The sequence below is a fragment of the Crocodylus siamensis genome, chromosome 13 (genome assembly GCF_052110815.1).
Source record: "Crocodylus siamensis isolate JL-2025a chromosome 13, ASM5211081v1, whole genome shotgun sequence".
Lineage (NCBI taxonomy): Eukaryota > Metazoa > Chordata > Crocodylia > Crocodylidae > Crocodylus > Crocodylus siamensis.
The window spans coordinates 33,822,337-33,843,021 of NC_143407.1; the positions used below are offsets into that span (position 1 = coordinate 33,822,337).

Genomic DNA, 20,685 nt, shown 5'->3' on the forward strand with positions numbered 1-20,685 from the left:
ATATTGTTCATAGAAACATAAACAGCACAAAGAAACTGGTAGCACAATGCGACTTCCCAAATGAATTAGAGTGGACATAGAAACACTTAGCAGTTTTGGAAATAAATAAATTTCCTGTTTCTGTATTGTTGAAATATTGCCATAATTAAAATGTTTTGGCTTTTAAATATAGACTTTTTTGTTATGATTATTTTCAGTCTACTCTGGATGTGCCAGGCTTAAGAGCAGACACTCATAGGGAGCCAATTTTTTTTAAATTTTTTATGGTAGAAAGGTATCTGTGCTTCCCTGCACATTTTTTTTCAGTGGTGGAATGAACAGAAGGGTCCCAAAGTGCTCATTAATACACAAGCCTCTCTGGCACCACCTTTAGAAACTGCAGCCATGCTGATGCACCCCGATCCTTGGCTGCAAATCCGTTCAGCCCTCTTCAAGGTGCAAACTACAAACAACAGATTCATTTCCAGCAAAACACAGCTACTCTGCTTTTGAGAACATCCAAAGCAAACAGCACCATGCAGCATGTGCCTCCCGTCAAACCAACGGCCTTACAGACCTCGGTCTGGCTGCGAACATCATTACACTTACTTCTCTTCTGGAACAATGACATGGAGCCTCAGTGGTTCGTTCTCTCAGTCACTCGCATCCAAACCTGACAAAAATCTCTAAATACCATATTCAAGCAAAATCTATGCTGAAGCATTCCTGATGAGCCTAGCATCTCCAGACAGCAAAGACTGCACTTAACGCACGTTGAGATCTTCAGATTAAAAGCAATAGTATAAAAGAATCAGAACTCGTGGTAGAGGTGATATCCTTTATTTTAGACCAACTAGAGTTTTGCAAAAAAATGTATGTGCAAGCTTTCGGGCACAGGTACCCCCTTCTTCAGGCATCGGAGAAAAGATTGGAAAAGTTCTCTTGGGTAGAAATGGAAGTTCACATTTTCATAGGAGATTTGAAGGTGGTAAGATCTCCTGTTTGGAACAGTTAATTTTATATGCACATTAGGCTCAGAGAAAAATTGCAATAGTCTGTTTGCCTCAAAGCTGTTTGGTGGTAAGCAGGATGCAGTCACATTTCCTTCTGGTTACGGTGTTTCGCATTGCACAAAAAGATTTAACTCTCCTAGGAAATATGAACTTTCATTTCTACCCAGAAGAACTTTTACAATCTTTTCTCCTGCTTGGTGGCAGACTCATTATTTGATGAAGCTCCTTAGCACAGCAAAGAGTGTATACTTTTATCAGTCATAATAAGGATACAAATCAGACCAATGGGAGCAAATGACCATGTTCTATTTATTACTAACTGCCATTAATATGAAAAAGTGTGATTTCAGTTCATTGGTGCATGTTAGAGTAGCAACACACTTTAAACAAAGGAACAGAAGCTGAACATTTAAGTAGAAGGTAAACTTGTTCTGGCTGAGCGAAACAAAAGGATTATTTTCTTTTTTTTTTTTGTGTTTCGTTTTTGCGTAAAATTCTCAATAATAAAAGACCATTGTGAAAATCCCAATGATGCGTTTTGAACGCAGGTTTCTGGAATACACTCTTCTGGAAAAACAGCAGGCAACAATGCCACCACATGGATGCGAGCTTCATTGCACTGTTATGCTTCCCAAAAAAGAGAGGCAAGACGGCTCAAACGTAGTTCTTAACATAATGTTCATAATCTTAAGCGGACAGAAAAATTGTTTGATTTCCTAAAGTTCAATTTGCCGTCTCACATTTTCTATGCAAGTTTCTCCAATAATAACATTCCAATTTTTTGTGTGCAAGGCAAACATCGTCACAATGTGCTAGTGCAAGAGAATCTGAAATTGAAGTGACTTCAAACTAATGAATTGATTTTTAGTGCCCAAGCAGCAAATCCAAAAAAAGTGAAACAGATACAGAATGGTACATTAGTACACTAGCGCATTTTAATTTTAATAATCCAAGGTGTTATTTCTAAAAGGATAACGCAGATCTGCTTTTTAAAAAATAGGATTTACCTGGCAACTTCTGAAAAATAAAAGGAACATCATCAGATTCACTTAATCTGGAGGAGTAGTTAGTACTATTAAAAAGCTTTATTTAAAAATAAGTTGCAAGATGATCTTTAACAGGTGGAACATCTGTGTTGAATGTGCTGCAGAGAACTCACAATATGCCTGCTCAAATAATTCGGTCCTTTGGGTTTAAAATACCTAAACAATTTGGAGGGAGAGAGCAAATATTCAAAATAAAAAAATAAACATAAATGAAAGCTTAACTTTGACCCAAAAATGACACTTTAGTTGCATCCACAGTATTTAATTTGTTTGAATAATATATAGTTACAGATAAACAGGTTCACTCCATATACAATTACTGATACTTTTTTTTTTTTTTTTTATACAGCTCATATTCCAATACATCAACACTATTTTATTTACAAGGTATTTATGTACATTAACACCTTTCTAAAGTCAGTGCATTGTCAATAAGTTTTATACAATAATTTACAAAGTGAATGTAGTTAATAGTTAACTTAATAAATTTACTATTAATTCATGAATTAATTTATTTAAAAAAAAATAATTACAACCAATATAACAAACACAGAAGATCAAATAACATTAGTAGATTGTGCTACCTGCTTAAATAAAACAATTTAAGTAAATCATTTGAAAAACCTTTCACTTTTCATGGAGTTTGCTGAGGGAGGATTAGACAAATGCATATTGAAAAATCCATAGAGAAGTTTCACAATTCAGAACATTGCCTTTTCTTCAATATCAACGGTTAAACTACTCTAAAGGTTGAAAGAGTGCATAGAATAGGGAGCAACACTTAAAAACCTAAGACAATATTTATTTTGGAACTAATCTGCAGTTCTTACAGTAGCACAACTTCCAAAACTAGACAGCAGGGGTTTTGCCTCAGTAAGGACAGCAGATCAAGTTATACGTCCTCAAATACATAAAAACCGTCCCCTTCTGAAAAGCAGACACTTACCAGGAGGTTTGGCATTGGTGCAAGACATTTTAAAAGGAAGCTGGGTATTAACTAATTTTAGTGTGAATGTCAATGTAATCAGTAATTATGCCAAATCTAAAGGAAAAAAATGATCAAATCAGTAACTAGCTAAGGCTCGAAGAAAAGGCTGAGGACAAAAAGAGCGAAACATTTAGTTAGATTCAGATATGCAAACAATTTAATACTGAAAAATTAGTCAAAGCAACAGTGACTGATAGACAGTGTTTTCTTCCAGTCTTGAGCAGGACTCAGGCCTGCATTCCTTGCTCGTGCAATAGGCTCAATGGGCAAGGAAAGCAGAACGTAGCCAGCAAGTAACAAAATGTGAAAGAAGTGGTAGCAAATTGTGATGAATGCTGGGGATGTGTTTTTGTTTTTTTAAACTGTAACTGAATGCTTAACCTGTTTTAGTGAGAAAGGTGGAAAATACAAATTATTTGCTGGAAAAAACAAAAGACCCCCCATTTAAAACAATAAAAAGAATAATAAAAATAATTCTTATCTTGCCACAGCTCCCTGACCGCCATAATTTCTTACCTTAAAAAAAACAAACCCAAACACACTCACACGCGCACGCACACACACAGGACAGTTGTCATGTCCATTCGTTTCAGAGCCCTTACAAAGTAAATTCTACTTTTGAATTTTAACTGTATGAATTTTTAAAAGTGCAAATTTAAAAAGCAACACTAATCATGACATATGACACAAGCTCAAGCATCTTCCCTTCAAAGAGCTGGGAACACACTTTGCACATCTTAAGAGAGAGTGCATATAATCGCAAATGTGCCGCCCCCAGCCTGAAGCGTTTTTATGAGGCATTTCAAGTGTCTAACAGATACGAGTCCTCACATGGGAAGCTGATCCTGAAACATGCGGATTTGCACAGCCAACAGGTAAAGAAAAAAAAGAAATTCTAATACACTGATCCAGTGTAGAAATCAATCTGCTTCCAAATTAAAAATGATGTGGTTGTGCTCCCAACTGAGGGAAAGAAAGCAACTGAAAAAGTAGTGGCAAAACTGGAAAAAATCCCCTAGCTTTGATGTCCGTTCTCTGAGTTTTGTGTACTTTACGTTTTCCTGCTTTCCCCATCTTGCCAATAAAATGGAATAAAACTTCAGGAAAAAGGAGGTAGCAATATCATGTTGTCCAAAGACAACACTACAATTTCTTTTCCCATCATCTCAAATCTAAGGAGAGCCTTAGGGTTTTGTTAGAATAACTGGTAAACTCTACACAACTCTATTTAGCTCTTATTTGGACTACTGAATTTAGCTCTTATTTGGTCCTAGTTGGCTTTTGTCAAACCATTTTATTTAAAGGCCAATGGCAGTCTTAGTCTGATGTTTAACATCAGAATTGCTAAGAGCATGTAGTGAGATATTAGAACAAAAACAATACTACCTTTATGTTAACTGCTATTTAATTAGGGTTTTCTTTTTTGTGCTTTCAGATCACTGGATAACTACATTAAGCTCGTCCACTTCGATAACATTTTTGCAGAATATAAGTTACAAGGTGGTATCCCTCATGCTCTCAAACTGTCCATGGAAGATCGCTTGCTCATTGTAAAACACAGTACTTTTTATAATCCGATTCAAAATCTTCATCCATGCTGCTCGTGTCTGCCATCTTTTTGCCATCTATCTTTGGCAGAAATTGTGCATAGTCTACCCCCTGCTGCTCGTAGAAAAGAATGTAGGCAGAGTCGGTGTCGATTTCATCAGGATGTAATTCCTGTGAAGAAGAATAAATGCGTACTGTCATATACAGTTTGTACAACAGTGCTACCAGTGCTGAATTTAAACACGCGCATTCCCCACAAAAACAAAAGTTTTCAAAGTGGATGGCCAAAGCCAGACCAGTTAAATTCTCACATTTCCCTTCTTTAATTCCACAGGCTCAACTATTTACTTGAAAAATGAGAGGATTCCTATACATGAGAAATGCGATTACTAAGGGAAAGTTTAAAAATCCTGATTTATCCAGTAGCTGCAATGGAAAACGTCCAACATAAGTACAGAATACTCCTAGACTTATCTTTTTGGCCAGCTTTTCCATTTTGGCTTTAAATAATCAAGTCACTTTCCTTACCTGTGTTCACACCCAACATGCCAATTTTAATTTTAAGACCTTCTCAAGAGGTTTCAGCTCATTTTAATGTTCATGTTAGGTAGTTATATTTCCAGAGACCAGGTCTTACAACATTTACATTTCTTCTCAAGAGTTTACTTAAACACCCTCCTGACCTCATAATTTCTTTACAAGAATTAAATACATACCTTGCAGCTACTGTCGTTATAGCAGTACCACTTGTTATTTGGGTTTTTGGCATAAGTAACATAATGACCCCCTCCCATAATTCCTGAATGGCACTAAAAAAGGAAAGAGACAACATGAACCAGCATTTGTAGGAGAACGCAGTGAAATCTATGTTTGGAAAATGTGTGCGAAGGGCCCTCACCATAACACCACGCAAGACAGAAAAGAAAAAGGAATCAACAAATCCTAAAATATTCATCTACTGAATGGGTCAATTGTTTAGGCTCTCAGATCAAACCCCTTCCTGGCCAAAGTGTCAGCGCAGAGTTGCAGTTTAAAACCGGGATACAATTACTCAGAGAGATGAAAAGGTATTAAAGACCACAGAACCTCCACGTCTCGCGGATGCTAGCAATTCCAGTTCAACATGGACAGCCCAAGCTTAAATTTTTCTCTTCTGCCCTCTTCCCTTTTTCTCCTACACACGTTACTATTTGGCTATCCCTCCTAACCCTGAAGACATGCAGTTCCTCTCTTCCCCATGCTGTTAACAACTATTACCAATCTGGTCTCGTACAAGATTTAGTAAGTTGGTTTTGTAATTTTTTTTTTTTTTTGGTCAGCACAGCTAGGAGAAACTTGTTTACAATGTGATTGTCTAATCCCTTGATTGCTGCAACCACTGGTGCCCATGTCTCTTCTTCCAGACATCTAAAACAGTATTACAAAAAGATTATTTTCTCTGCCTATTCTGTTGACAGATCAGCTGCATCTTCGAGCCCTTCCCCACTACCTTCCTTCTGCCTACCTCTTCTTATCTCCATCTTTAAAGCCTGCAAAGTTCTGGAACCACTGATGTCAAAGATAAATTTTCCAACAACTTAAACAGGGCTAGGATTTTCTCTGTTCCCCCATACCAACACTGATATCCTTTCTGAGGATACCTCGGGTCACCTGAAGAAGAATGTCTTGCATTCAAAAGCTTACCTAACTCTTTTCCAACGGCTTAGTCGCTCCAATAAAAAGGTAACTCTAAGAAATCTGCCTGGGGTCATCTGACCCCAGCGCTCTTTCCTGCCTAGGCAGGGGGTCAGACTCAATTATCTGTCAGGGTCCCTTCTGACCCTAGCGTCTATGAATCTATAAATCCTTGCTCCTTGCATAATCTCTGGCCCATCATGGCTACAACATCACTCTCGCACTCTGTTTCTCTCACACGTGTCACGTGCCTTCAAGGTTGTCCTGAAGACTTAGAACAGCTGTTCTCAGTGTTTTAAGACTCACGGTACCCCTTGCTAGATTCCAGGCACCCTTGGAAAAAATGTCAGGTTTTAGCAGTCACTCATTTCTTGACCATGGAGAAAAAGTAATTCTGCTACTAAAAGGAACTCGAGAAGATCACAAGTCAGAATATTTTTGACGCTACAGATACTTGTTAGAAACCTTGGGTTTCTCCCATGAATCATGGGTTGTTCACACACTTAACAGTGTTAATACTGCACGGCACCCTTAAAAGGACCTTGGCACTGCCATTTAGATGCGCTTTAAAAACATCAACTTACCGAAATTGCATATAGATTGTAAATAGGGTTGACACCAACTTCTTCTCTTTGGTCATCCGTAATATCCTCCTCGCTGTGGTTATCCATCTGACCATTGATACTGCCATTACTATACGCGTTCTGCTCACAAACGTATCCATTGGCTACAGTCATCTCATTGTCCTGAGCAGTAAAGAGCTCATTCTGGCTACCACCCAAAATATGCCCTCTGCTAAAGGCATCTCCTTGGTCAGAAGTGAATTTCTGCTCAGGGTCAGTACCATTGTCTTTACTTGCATCCAAGTTTTCTTTGCTACTTGACAGTTTGTTTTTGCCTAGCTGTGGTAGCCGAAGCCGCCCTTTACCTCTTCCTAAAGTCCTTGGGCTACTATTTGGGCTACTGGTTTTACATGAAGGACAGCTGGTTCCACCTCGCCTTCCTGGTGATGGAGATGCTGGAACATAAAAAGGATAAAACCCTGTAAGATGAAAGCCTTAAATTTCTGCACGGAAGAATTTTTCCAGTAATTAGAGATATTAAACACACATTCCAGCCTCACTTCAGCCAACACCATGTATGAAAAGGACTACAATTTAAAACTGTTAGTTTTGCATGGATCAGATGTCAGGTTTGCTGTACAAGAACGAGTCATTTACTCTTTTCCAACATCCACAACGGCACAAACAACAATGGTACAAGCCTTGAGTCACAAAGTTAGAAATGCATATATATCTATCATGACCAAGTAACTCAGCTTCTTATTAATACATACTAATAAGATTTTGCTAAGAGCAAGCACTTTTCAGCTGGCACATACTCCACTACTTCAAGGTAAAGTGATTTTGAAGGAGAAACTATCATACTTTGCACTAAAGTATAACTGCTGACTTCCACCTCAGGAAGCCTCTGGTCTCCTTTACTTGTTGCCTACCTTTGATATTATTCAAGATGCTAGTAGTGTTGAGCGAGGAAGGACTTCTGTTCAGCACATCCCCTTCGCCTGCTGGGCACGTGTTTTGAAGATCTGCTTTTCTAGACTCCCCTTGCAGAATCCGTGGCTCAGAGAGATCATCAACCTGGGGCGTTAGCTGCTTTCGCTGACAAAGACTTGGATCCTTTTGCACCAGAAAGGCACTCGGGTCAAAATTCTCTCGAGGAAATTTAACAATTTTCTGAGATTTTATCCAGCGACCATTTACAAATTGAAATCTTTTCAGGTGAATTATCTAGTATGAAACACATTACAGAGAATGACCAATCAGTAATTTAAATGGTTATTTATTTATTTTGATGTGCACGTGCATTATCATGGCCTGAATCAACTTCCAAGCATATATCACGTGCTGTGGGCAGCTTTTATCCACTGCTTCAATGGGAAAGTGATGGAGAGAATTGCATCCAGTTGCTCATCAACTTGGGGTGTTTCTGAAAACTTGCTCAACTCAAAGGCAGCAAAGGCAGATGTTTTGCAATTACAGAAAAGATGAAAGCTAGGCTGTCACTAAGACTACTTAAACAAGGAGCTTATGCTGCAGTGCAGGCATGAGAGCCAATGTAATGCAAATATTAATCAGCTGCTGCAGGACATCAGCTCATTTAAGCAGACGCATGGTAAATATTGTTTTGCTTACAATATAGAAAACTGATAACACGTGTGACAAGCCAGGTTAGAATGGGTCAGGAGCCATACGTGTGGTTCATTGGAGAGAGAACAGAACAGAGCGAGCGAGCTAAACCATCTTTGTTCTAGGAAACAAGTCATTCAAAACATTGTGAGGAACAACTTTTTCTTTTCAGTTACAGAAACAAAGAAAATTATAGGAAGTTATACCAGGATAGGGGGAAGCCTCCAAAGATCCAGCTTTTTGGTGGCTAGACAATGAGTCTTGCACTTGGAACAGTAATACATCTCATCTTCACCCAGTTCCTCCTCACTGGTAAAAGCTCTCAGACAGCTATCCAGATTGATGGGCTCTGCTTGAGCTCGCCGGCTTTGTTCAACACTTTCATGCTCTTCTACAATCTGAAGAGGCGAGATCAATACTGCATCTTGACAACTTTTCTAATATCTCAGAAATATGCTGTCCATTTCAAAAGTCATCCCTGGGGTTTTTAAGAACCTTGCAAATTTACTAGGCAGTAACAGATCTAACTTGTTTGCAAAGAACTTCAGATGCAATTCTGCATGATTAATGACACTGCGGACACGTGGCTTTTTGGGAAACTCGGAATGGTAAATAGATAAAAATATTGATAGAAATATTGACAGCAAGTTTTTCTACTTGGGGACATTAAGGAAGTCAGACAGAAGAAGCTAAAACATTTCAAAAGACTTCTACAAACAGCTTGGAGCTGTGCTTTCTTTTCCAGATACTTTACCTTACCTATATTTCTTTAAAAAAGGATTTTTCAGAGCCTGCATCTTTTTGACCAGTGTCAAATTCTGGATATTCGGGTTAAAAGGTGATGGAGTCTTAGTATCAGGGATGTTAGTAAGAGCCAGGATAAATTTAGGAGATACTTTAAAAAAATTATAGTACAGGCTAATAGCTTTTGCATCTTTTCTCTTAACAGGTCATTAATTTTCCCTCTCACATTAATACACTGTACTTATAACAGTAAGGATCCTTATTTAGATGCAGTTTTTAAAGTGTTCCCTTTAGAATTTACTCCTACTGAAAACTAAGTTGTTCAGTTACCTTCTAACTACTGCTCCAATTGGTTCCCAGAATTTTTCTTTTGAGCTAGGTTTTCAATCCTGTTCAAAGTATTAGATGATTACTTCCTATACCGAGTTAACTCATGTTCCTCACTTTAAATCAGCATATGATCTCCTATTAACCTCCACATCCTTAGTCTCATACCATGTAATGAGAAACCTGGAGTTATGTCCACTGGGGCATGATCTGACCATTACACTAATGCCTTCCAGTACATCAACTACTCCCCATAATTGTGGCTGAAGGCAGCAGCCAGGCTACTTTCATGTGCCGAAGCAGGAATAAACTATTCTTGGCAAAGGTGGTTAACTCTACATCTTTTTGTCCTGTTTGATTTTTATATACATATAATTTTTTTGAGGTTCAGGATTGAATTTCCCTCTTATCAAGTGTGACAGCACGAGACAATTTCTCGGTGGCCTTCCGAGCGTGCTGGTAAATATTTACAGGCATCTGATCACATGAAAATCCACATTTCTGTGGACAGGTAATTTAAAGAAAGACAACTGACTGCTTACATACGAGCCCCTGAATCAGAGGCGGGCAATTATTTTGGGCAGAAAGCTGTTTTCTGAGTTTTGGCAAGCCATCGAAGACCACGTGAAAGGCAGCTCAGGGCAGAGAAATAATAAATTTTTTAGGGGCCCCACAGGCCGGATAGAATGGTCTGGTGGGCCCCATCCGGCTCCCAGGCCACATTTTGCCCACCCCTGCCCTAAATGGACAGGAAGGGGACATGTCTACTGCACAATATTTGTATAAAGATAGCCATGCTGTTCTGCCAAATTGGGCTTCAAATCTAGTTGCTTTTACTAAAGAACAGCATTTAGTAAAATATAGATATATTTTTAAAATATATTTTCAAAATTACATTGGAATTCAAACTTCAGGAACTTCGGTGCTTCTAAATGAAGCTATAGAGATTGCTTGCTCTCTAATACAGAGCATTCCAGTATGTCCAGGGAGTTCTGATCACATTAAGCATTGCTGTCTGTTAGCTAGATGAGAAGTCCACTGGGACAAACTCTTAGATGGTGCAAGCTGTCTTCTTGGCAACAAACAAGCTTAGAGAGATGCAGTGATTTTGTTCTTTTCAGATTAAAAAAAAAAGATAGGGCTTTGAGGACATCTTCAATATGCAGGCTGGGTTTTGGTTGGGTCAAATCAGGATAGTGAAAGAAACCAGTAAAACACATCATCAGGTTCAGATGAAACCCTAAAACTCTCTCTTGTCCTCATGGCATGCAGTGTAGGGTGTGTCCATCATGAATGCTTGCAACACTTCTGGCTCAGGGGTCTACTACTACTTCTTTTAATTTTTCTTAATGCTGCTAAGTGGAAAGAACTACTTAAAGAATTACTGTATTGAGAGATTCTCTAAATTAAGCCAGACAATCCAGAAAATAAAGTGCAAATAAGTCCCCTGAAGATGAAACAACCAACTGAGATCTATGATGGGGATTAGTGACAATCACCATTCTGAACTTGAACCAATGGACAGAAGTGTGCAATTTTCTCCAGTACAGCATGGAGCTCCACTCTTGTGTCTGAGGTAAAGATACATTATCTCTATACGAACTGTGTGGAACATTTGTGTAGTGCTAGCCTCACTTTCCAGATGACAGGAATAGAGCCATTGCAGTAAATTTAATTGTTGTGATCCAATTCAATGTCGAAGTTATAGATTTGATCTCAGATGTGAGACAATAAGCCAAGGAGAAACTGCCCACAGCCTTGGCAGTCTTTAAAACTGAAAATGGGTAGGGAAACAAAACTCGCTGGTGATGCTGTAGATGTTCCAGGGTGGCTATAAAAAATCTGGGGAAAGGGATTTGCTCAGTTATTTTCTCTCTTTTCCTGTTAAAGGAGTTAGAGCAGGAAATAGCCCCAAGTCTTCTCTTTTGTTCCCCTTATTGCTCTGCCTAGAAGATGGAGAAATCTATAACTTTCAGGTTCAATTCTAATTGTCAATCCAAGTGGTGAAAACTTGTCTACCACCATTACAGAAGATGTCATTCTAACTCCTCAGTGCCTTCTGCCACCTGGAATCACTATCCTCATTGCACCGAGGGCATAGTCCTCCTTTGGGTACCTGATTTGCACTGTGGCTATAACTATTTGACTTACGTGTCTTAGATACTGACCCTGAGGAATCAGGGAGACTTGGGGCAGTGCTTTACTTTGCTAACAGAAGCCATATTTTGATCTCTACTTTTATCCAGAAGTGGAAGTATCCCATCTGAAGCGATGCTCCCCATTAGAAGCAGCTCTATAAAGAGAGACCAACACTTATCCCACTCTGTTGCATCTATAACTCAGACCTTGGAGGTCAGGAACAGCAAAGGGAAGGGTAAGGTATGTGCACAGTGCTCCATGGGCACTACTATGAAACAAAGCACCATCCAAACTCCAGGCCAAAATATTCCATGATTGGGAATGTGCCCAGGCTGCTCATAGAAAGGTTGCTTTTAAAATCTTACAGACAAAACATTTTAACAGATCTAAGATTAGAAATATAAATGGTCACCCAAGTGCGGTAAATAATTTTTATAGCTAGGTGCAGACAAATAGTAATTTGCACATCCATCTAATTATTTTTGCTTTAAAGAGTGCAACTTAATCATAATACCAAAATCACTTCGTGTGTGATGGGAACGATCCTGGCCTTGGGCAGGGAGATGGACTAGATGATTTCTTGGGGTCCTTTCCAGCTCTACTTTTCTCTTCACTCAGATAACTAATCCTAATTAAAGCAACAAATGTACTCATGCGCATAAAAGCTTTACCTCACAAATGCAAGACTGGGGCCTTTATCTTTTAGAAAATGACTGCACTACATTTGTGAGGTCTGAGTCAAAAAAATCACTGCATAATGCTATGCTGGCAATCCATTCCTCTGTGATTATCAAAGCCTGCACATTCATTTCCTCACCCAATAAATGCTATGTCCTGAATATATCACTGTCACCAAAAGTGCTCTTTAAAGATAACCTTTGTTTTAGCTTTTCTTATTATTGATTTTTTTTTAAATTTCAGTAGAGAATGAACAGCAGCAGCATTAAGTGCCTAAATAACGGAGGAGAAGGATTTTCTCATTTTTTCCCCTGCCGAGATGGACTAATAGTGGGCAGAGAAACAGAAAAGCAGCATTAAAATGGATTGCATTTCAGAGCTTGTAAGAGCCAAGTAAAAACTGCAGACTTGTGATGTATGGCTTGGTTTATTCTGTAATTTTACCCGTTCCTGTGATGTCTGGTAGCGGAGATGGAGAGCTGTAGGATCCCAGTCTACAGCTATGTAAGCATTTCCAACACAAGCTCTGTCTTCTGTGCACTCAATTTTACAGCCTCGACAAAATCTAAAATGAAAAGATCCGAGTCAGTAGTGACAAATGAATCGTCTAACAACATACATTCCTGTTAATCAGAACAATACTTTATTCTCTAATTCTATTCTTGCTTTTATAGACTGCCAGTCAAAGTTTTTGAGGCTCTCTCTGTCAGCAGAAAGGGTGCTATTTTTCAGTGGGACAACTGGATGCGTGCTCGCTACCCAGCTGTAACTTCTTGATATTAACAAGATAATCTAGTTCCTATTGCACAGTACTTCGCTGAGCTCAACGCTGTATCCCAACTGTGACTGACCTTGCTTAACGTGGTGAAACTTCAGTGCCTTGGCTCCACTAGGATTTTACAGTGTAATAGATCATGATTATTACTTGTCCCACTGCAACAGAGACCCTTTTTTGCAGCAAAGACATAGACTGAACCCCTTCCAACAGCACAATGTGACAAACATGTCTCAGGTGGCTCCCTCCCCCCCATTCTCTCTGCTTCCCCTTCACCTCACAAGATAAAGTTTTATGAGGACTTTTGCATTTATTTATTCTGTGCTGCATTATATTATTAGGGTGACACTCTTGCTGTGCTTTGAGAATGTTCCTTAGGTTAGATGAGAATATTATATGTTACAAAAGGAGGGGGGGGTTTCATTTTTTCTTTAGTCTCTTCTTTTTAGTGCAGATGAATTAAGTCTGGAGGCCTCATGAGAGGTTTACATCAAAAGGCAGCCTCTCAAGCCAATCTTAAGACAGTCTAGTGCAAAGTCACTGATTATCCTCCAGTTCAAAAGACTTTAAAGACTCATCTGCATTAGACAGAGCCATGTACTAACTTAGCCTCATTGTCTTCTGCAATAAGAGATGTATGTGTACCACTGCTTTTTTTTAAAATGCTTTGTGCCCAAAGATTACAAGCAGAGACCTAGTCCAGCTTCAGATGCAAAGTCATACTGGTAATGTGAACAGGCCCCAGCTCCTGTATGCCCTCCCAAGGTAGTGCGCCTACTGTTGTTGTCAGTTCCTACCCATACACAGAGTCAAGAACAAGCAGCTGGTAAGAGACTATTTACAATGGGTAGATAGAGCTGGAATGAAAAGAAATTAGCACAGAGAGGAAGCAGCCTGGTAGCAACAGGACATCTGAGTCACAGGAAAACGAGCACTGAACTTGGAAAGGGCTTCTTTTACAGACGAGAGGAGAGGGGTTAAACTCTTCATCACTGAGATACCCGTCCTGAGGACTGGTAAGGGTTAAGAAATATTGGAAACCTAGACCCACTTCTAATCTGAAGCATGCATGTCAGCTCTAAGTGATAAAAAAAAAAACAAAAAAAAACAAAACAAAACAAACAAACAAACAAAAAACACATTCTGAAATCCTGAGCGATTTGGTCAAACAAATTCCAGATCAGAGGTAATGTCAGGTGACGAGAAAGTCACAAATCCATTATCATAAATTCAATTGCTACTGAAGTTACCCCCCAGCTCAACTCCTGGAAAGGCAAGTTACCTGTACCATGGACACCAAGCACAAGAATTTCCATCCTTCTGCACAACCCTTAGTGTGAATGGATACTGATACCCCATGCTGTCATCACTGAAACAGAACAGAAAACAGCAAAAAACATGAGCATTGATCTAGTCCACTGAGTTTCTCTCCATGCACCTGTGGACAGCACCTCACTTTCCCCGCTTTTTGCTTTTTTTTCTGCTTTGAGGGGAAAGCAAGATGCTTTAAATACAGCAAGTAAGCTTGATGGTGCATGAGATCACTGCTTAACAGAGCCCATTCCAGCCCATCAAGAGTTGCTTAACAAAACAAGATACTACCTCCTTGTGTCATCTAAATTCTGAATACACACACACGCAGTAGCACTTGCGTCAACATCTGCTCAGTGGGAGCGTCGCATTAAGCTGCAACATTTTTAGAGCATCCGAGGAGCAGCAGGCATAATTACAACACAAATCAATCATACTATCAGAAGACAATCATTCTATCATAAGGTAAAATGAAGCTATTGGACCATTTCTGTGACAGGACGGTAATAAAACTATGGGAGGTGGCAATTCATAAATACTTTGAGGTGAGAAATCTCACATAAGTCCGTAACAGCAGAAGGCTCTCAGCACAGGCTAGGCAGTTACACAATGGTCCACTTTACCAGGGATTCAAAACAACAGACTGACTGGAAAATGCTTACTCATCTCATGAAATGCTTTACACAGAAAAAAATGAAACACTTAATTTTAATTATTAAAAGATAAAGGAGACTTGATTCACACCACTAACAGACTTAAATAGGGACACAGCATGATATCTGAGAGGACCAGTCTACATATGAAAGTTGCAAACATTCAACCAAAAGAATGTTCTTAACATTAATATTCACTACATTTATTATTTATTTTAAAAAAAAACTTTGTTGGACAAATTGAATTCCATTTAAAGCAGCCTTGTATCAGTTGAGTTTGTAAGCTAAAGTGATAAAGCCAGGTTTAAATTGTGCCCACAAAAGATTTGCACACAGTTTGTCAACCGTGCTTTTGTGGACACAAATTCACAAATGGGCACAACTGTGAAGAGTGCAGACAGCGAGAGGAAAACTGTTTAGAAGTCTTAGACTCTTTACCAACGCTTATCTCAAGTCATATGAAGTACTGGAAGCCAACTCAGTTAGGAAAGCTATGCTAATAACCAAACATATTACCCTGCAGGCACATCTACACGTGAAATTAATTCAAAGCAATAAACTCCTGCGTGCCATTTGAACGTGCACCCAGGACTGCAGATGTAGATAATAGACTATAAGATGAGAGAATAGTAGATAATAGTCTATTATCCACATGCATGTCACTGCAGAGTAAAAAACTCCGCAGCAGGTAGTACCTGTGTTTACAAGTACTACCCTGCTGTGGAGTTTATTAGTTGTTTCGAGCAGCCTAATAAGGCCATACGCGTAGACACCAGCCAAGACATTTACTGCGGAGCCAATTAGGCAACTCCGCAAGAAACATCTCTTGTAGATGCACCCTGTGTGGTACTATTCAAATCTAGTTCAGAGGTAAAGTTCTCTCATCTTAGTCTATTATCTCTAATAAACAAACTTAATTTTGTGTAAATCTTTTTAATCAAAGCTTCCTCTAGCATACAAAAACGATAGGGCACAGAAAGTGGCTTAACACTATGCTTGTATTACAATTAAACTTGCTCTTAATTTTATGATCAAGGATAATACTAATCAAGGTATTGATGATCTTTCAAGGTCCCTTCCAGCCCTTCAGCAGACAAATGAGTGTATTTTCTTATTTTCTCATGCATCAGGCTGTAGAATGAATTATTAATTGCTGATTCAAGAGAGCAGTATATTAAGCATAGCTTCACCAGAAAGCAAAATATGGGTAAGTATCTTAACAGCATATGTAGCATCATTTTTCAATTTGCTGTACTTGCCAATGACTTGCTACAGAAATAACTCACCATATGGAACCTGCAGGCAACAAAGTGTCGGAGGTAAAAATGCATGCAATGGTTTCTAAAACTGTTGACATTTAGAGTTTAATTGTGCTCTAAGACCATATGCTCATCTGATCAAGTATTTCTTGTCAGCAGTTAAAATTGACAAAAAGTGAGGTTACACATTAATATCAGTTAATCCTTATTAAGGAAGGATTGCAGTGGGCTGCAGAAGTGTAGGAAGGGAGGGTTGTAGTGGATAACAAGTCACAGGCTGGCATGTCAAACTCACCAGTCTTGTGCATGGTTACTAGCTTCCTGGGGAGGGAGAGGGCTGGCAAGTCGGGAAACCTGAATCCATACTGCATCATACAAGTCCTTTTTCCGAGTATGGACAGTACATGGGACAATTAGAGGCATTCCAAAGAGACTGGGACGATTCTTCTGAGATGAGAGGAAATACAGTTCTGTCCGCATCTGCGTACACATATTAAAAAATGACCGTGATATATTTGTGGCTGCATGCACATGGGTTACTGTGATCATTAGATACCTGACTCTTCCCACTTGTTACTTTACTTTTTCCTGTGCCAAGTATGATTTTGAAACAGCCTAATAATGCTGTGAAAAATTACTGGGAGAATCTCAGAATTTCCTTAAATGATACAGCACTAATAATAATAATAGGTTGAGCGCTGAGCTAAACCAAGAGCTCTCCCGCTCAGTTTTATTGTACTGTGGAAATATCATATAGACTGCTAGTGTTAAAGCTCTGTCAGTCATACAACATAAGCCATTTTCAATTAAACTTCTCTTTTTGCATGACTATTAACATACATACATACATACATCTCATAACGTTCCACACCAAGCAGTAACTTTAAGAAATGTAGACTAGCACCTGATGATACTAATATCCATGCTCAAGAACAAGCTCTGCCTAATAATGCAAGTTTTTTTTTTATACCTCGACAAAAAGATGGTATTGTGACAGATATGTGACAAGAAGTAAAAGTTTGGCACATTAATTAAGTGGTCTCTCTCATTCTCTTCAAAACAATACATCCTACCTAGCAGACATTGGGGTTTTGTAAATAACATTTTAAGCCTTGGATACAAAGAATGAATTATTAGCCAGCTGATCCACTCCATTAATCATGTGGATTAATACTGGAAAGAGTATGTTCTAAGCATCTACTCTTGCTATAGACTCAACAGGCTACTTCACTGCTTTACAGGTTTTGTAATTAAGAGTTTGTATCTGCTCAAGGGCATTTCACAAATTCCCTGAGAGATCTTGTGAACTTCTGAATGAGAACGGTGGTGGTATTACTGGAAACAGCCCCATGAAAATACACAGTTAAGAGCAAAGTTAAACAGTCTTCCAGCCCACAAGCACTAGTTGTAAATGTCAACTGTTTCTAATGCCTGAAAACAAATGCATCTGTGACAATCAGTCATCCATCCATCCTTGACATTTATAGTTTAACTTGGCTAGAGATGCATTTATTTACAAAGAGCACCTGACCTTAACAGGATGACCCTTGAAAATACTGTATACCTTAACTCTATACTATTCCTGTTAAGGGGGCATGGGTAATCCAGATGAGAGAAACGAAGAGACTTTCAAGTAGCTTCTCAAATCAGATTTCTGCTGCTCAGAATAGAAGCCTGGAAATCAGGGAAATGGATATGACAACAACAAAGAAGCATCTTAGTGCTAAGGAACTAGGAAGTATGCGGGCAGTGAGAAAAGCAATACACTTCTAGGTTAGACACTGAAGCTAAAATTTTGAAGAACGCAACATGTGTGTTCACAAAACTTCGCATATACACATGCAGAACAGGCAACTGCACACAACCTGGTAGCAGCGTGCTTCTTTTCTAGGAGTATAAATACAGGTTCAATAACCGCAGAGTTGTCCACAAGCCCACTGCCTTTTTATAAATAGGAACATTTGTTATCAGTGCAAAAACTACCAACCATTTTCCTGTGGACTGCTATTATGTATCCTATAAACGGACTATCAGGAAGCAAGGACACGTGACCATTCAACGTCCAATTGGCAAGGTTATTTTCCGTTCCACATGGCACTACAGTATTTGGCATCCCGTTTGGAATTAGTGTTGGTCGGGGAAGATCTCCATTCATCATTATGTTGAGCATTCCATTAGTTGATGGTCCAGTCGAGAAATCTGAATTGAGATACAAACACGTGATTAATAACTTCTGCTACTTGAACTCTTAATATTTATAAAGTATGATTGAATGGCTTCAGTTATACACCTCTCTGCTCAAATCTTGCTTATTAAATGCAGTCTTGCATAGCAGTGATCCACATCATTTACTGAGTTCCAAGAATATACGCTGCTACAGTGCACGCTGACAAATTCAGAATATTTGAATACACATCCTAAAAACAATTGTGACTTTGAGAAGCAGACGCTGCAGCCCTGCTCTCAATAAACAGCCTGCCGCTGGCAGCATTGTCTACTGGTCAAAACAAGAAACTGAATCAGATTCTATTCCTAGTTCTCACAAAGGTTTACTAAGTGATTTGCTGAAGGGCAATTTTCTATGCTTGTTATGCTCTCGGTAAAATGGGTAAATATAAAAATTATCTACCTGAGAAGTACTGAAAAGCATGCTTAATTTATAAAACATTCTGAAATGCTTCAAGGAAATGAACAATACGGTTATTATTGTTCTAGCATAGTTGCCAAATTTAACTATAAATTCATCAGTTCATCATCAACAACCAGAATTGGTAAAACCAAGTACAGTTTTAATATTTCCGGTTCTGGAAATTTTCACTTTTCTACACTCTATTATCTTGGTCTGCACATAGCTTTGTATGCAGGCAACAGAGAGAATTGCAATCCACACATTTAACAGTAAGTGCGAAAGCAAAACCGGAAAATGTTATGCAAATCCTATACAAAACTGAAGATGACTATCCACCGATTGCTATCTGAACTCTGCTCAGAGGTTTATTTAGAAGTCCTATCAACCCAACACACAAGCACTTAACATGGTTTTTACATTTCTTATTATTTTGATGTACGTGATCCTACCCTACTTCCATATTCTGAGTGTAATCTTAAGAGGATCACCAAAAATCAATATGAACTGAGGCTGCTTGGCCTCCTCTCTCTTGACAAGTGGGCTTTCATCTACTCTTCCTTTAACCCCATTTCCACACTCCTACTCCTTAACCTTCTACTTGGAGAAGCACTGCTTTTCTCCTGCACATCTCCTTTTCTACCTGATCAATCCTCACAGGTCTTTGTAAACAAGGAGAAAACAGAATGTATGTTTTGTTTTACCTGTTTGCACAGGACTAGAAGCAGACGTAGGGGATCCTGGGACCGGTATCTCAAATGCACACAAAAACCCGCTCACTGATAATCGGACTTTCTGGTTATCTTGGGGAAAGTTCTTGAGAGAAAAAACGAAATGAAAAGGAGTATAAGAAAAGCATTTATTTACTTGCAGGTTTGAAACAGGTATGTTTTCTTTTAAAAACAACATTAGCAGCATTGTCTGCTTCTGCTCTTCATTTCAATTCTCTTTCCCATCTGCTCTGTTGCACCTGGTTGGAGATTCTCAGCAGAATCACACTTTTCATGTTTGAAATTACCAGGAAGTGCTCTGGGGAACTACTAATGATCTACTGGCCAAGCTGAGAACCCCTAGAGCCTGTAAGCATATAAAACAGAGCTTTTAAAAATAGTGTGACAATGACGTTAGCTTTAATATATATACTAGAGACATAATTAAGAGGATATTTTTTAGATTTCCATCCCCAACATATTTAACAATCTTTATAACCATTAAATCACTCTCTCATGTAAAGCAGCCCTTAATCAAAGATAAACTGCACCCTTAGTTAAAAATTGGTTTGTATATAGATTTAGCTAAACCGATGCAAGCTCCTGGGTGGACATTTACTTTGATTTAAAAATCCCTTATTTTGGTTCAGATAAAACCAAGGGCTCTGCTACATCTCAAATGAAAGCTGGACTGAAACCACCTATAAAGTTGTTCTACATTTTCAAGCACTAACTTGGTAGCTGGTTGGTTCTTTTTATAGCTGGATGGATATTTTTAGGGAGCGATAATTACTCTGTGTGCATAGCTAGTCCCAATTTATTATGCAATTAACCAGTTAATTGCACAGCTTCATTAACATGTGGCAGGGGCCCTCCAAGTCCTAACTGACTTAAGCTAAATCAAATTAAGCTAGGTTTTATAAACCAAAGCAAGCATCTTATAGGGGTTTAACTAAATGGATTTAAAAATCTCATATTTAGTTAAACAGCTGCATCTTTTTCATGCACACAAGTGCTTAGCTTCAA

The 20,685-nt window shown here is 38.8% G+C and overlaps 1 protein-coding gene across 3 annotated transcripts in view; it reads right to left on the reverse strand.

Annotated features, from left to right (window-relative positions):
* Window positions 1-2,276: 2,276 nt before the first annotated feature.
* The window catches only part of USP32 (ubiquitin specific peptidase 32), a 135,485-nt gene continuing 117,076 nt past the window's right edge, over window positions 2,277-20,685 (reverse strand). For all 3 annotated transcript variants that reach the window (XM_090025486.1, XM_090025485.1, XM_090025483.1), the window contains exons 25-34: window positions 19,654-19,765; window positions 18,311-18,522; window positions 16,619-16,803; window positions 14,383-14,469; window positions 12,770-12,890; window positions 8,644-8,835; window positions 7,744-8,038; window positions 6,833-7,266; window positions 5,291-5,383; window positions 2,277-4,745 (exon numbers count right to left, since the gene is read on the reverse strand). In XM_090025486.1, the coding sequence (XP_089881612.1) occupies window positions 4,572-4,745; window positions 5,291-5,383; window positions 6,833-7,266; window positions 7,744-8,038; window positions 8,644-8,835; window positions 12,770-12,890; window positions 14,383-14,469; window positions 16,619-16,803; window positions 18,311-18,522; window positions 19,654-19,765 (1,905 nt within the window). In that variant the 3' untranslated portion in view covers window positions 2,277-4,571. The remainder of the gene's footprint in view (window positions 4,746-5,290; window positions 5,384-6,832; window positions 7,267-7,743; window positions 8,039-8,643; window positions 8,836-12,769; window positions 12,891-14,382; window positions 14,470-16,618; window positions 16,804-18,310; window positions 18,523-19,653; window positions 19,766-20,685) is intronic.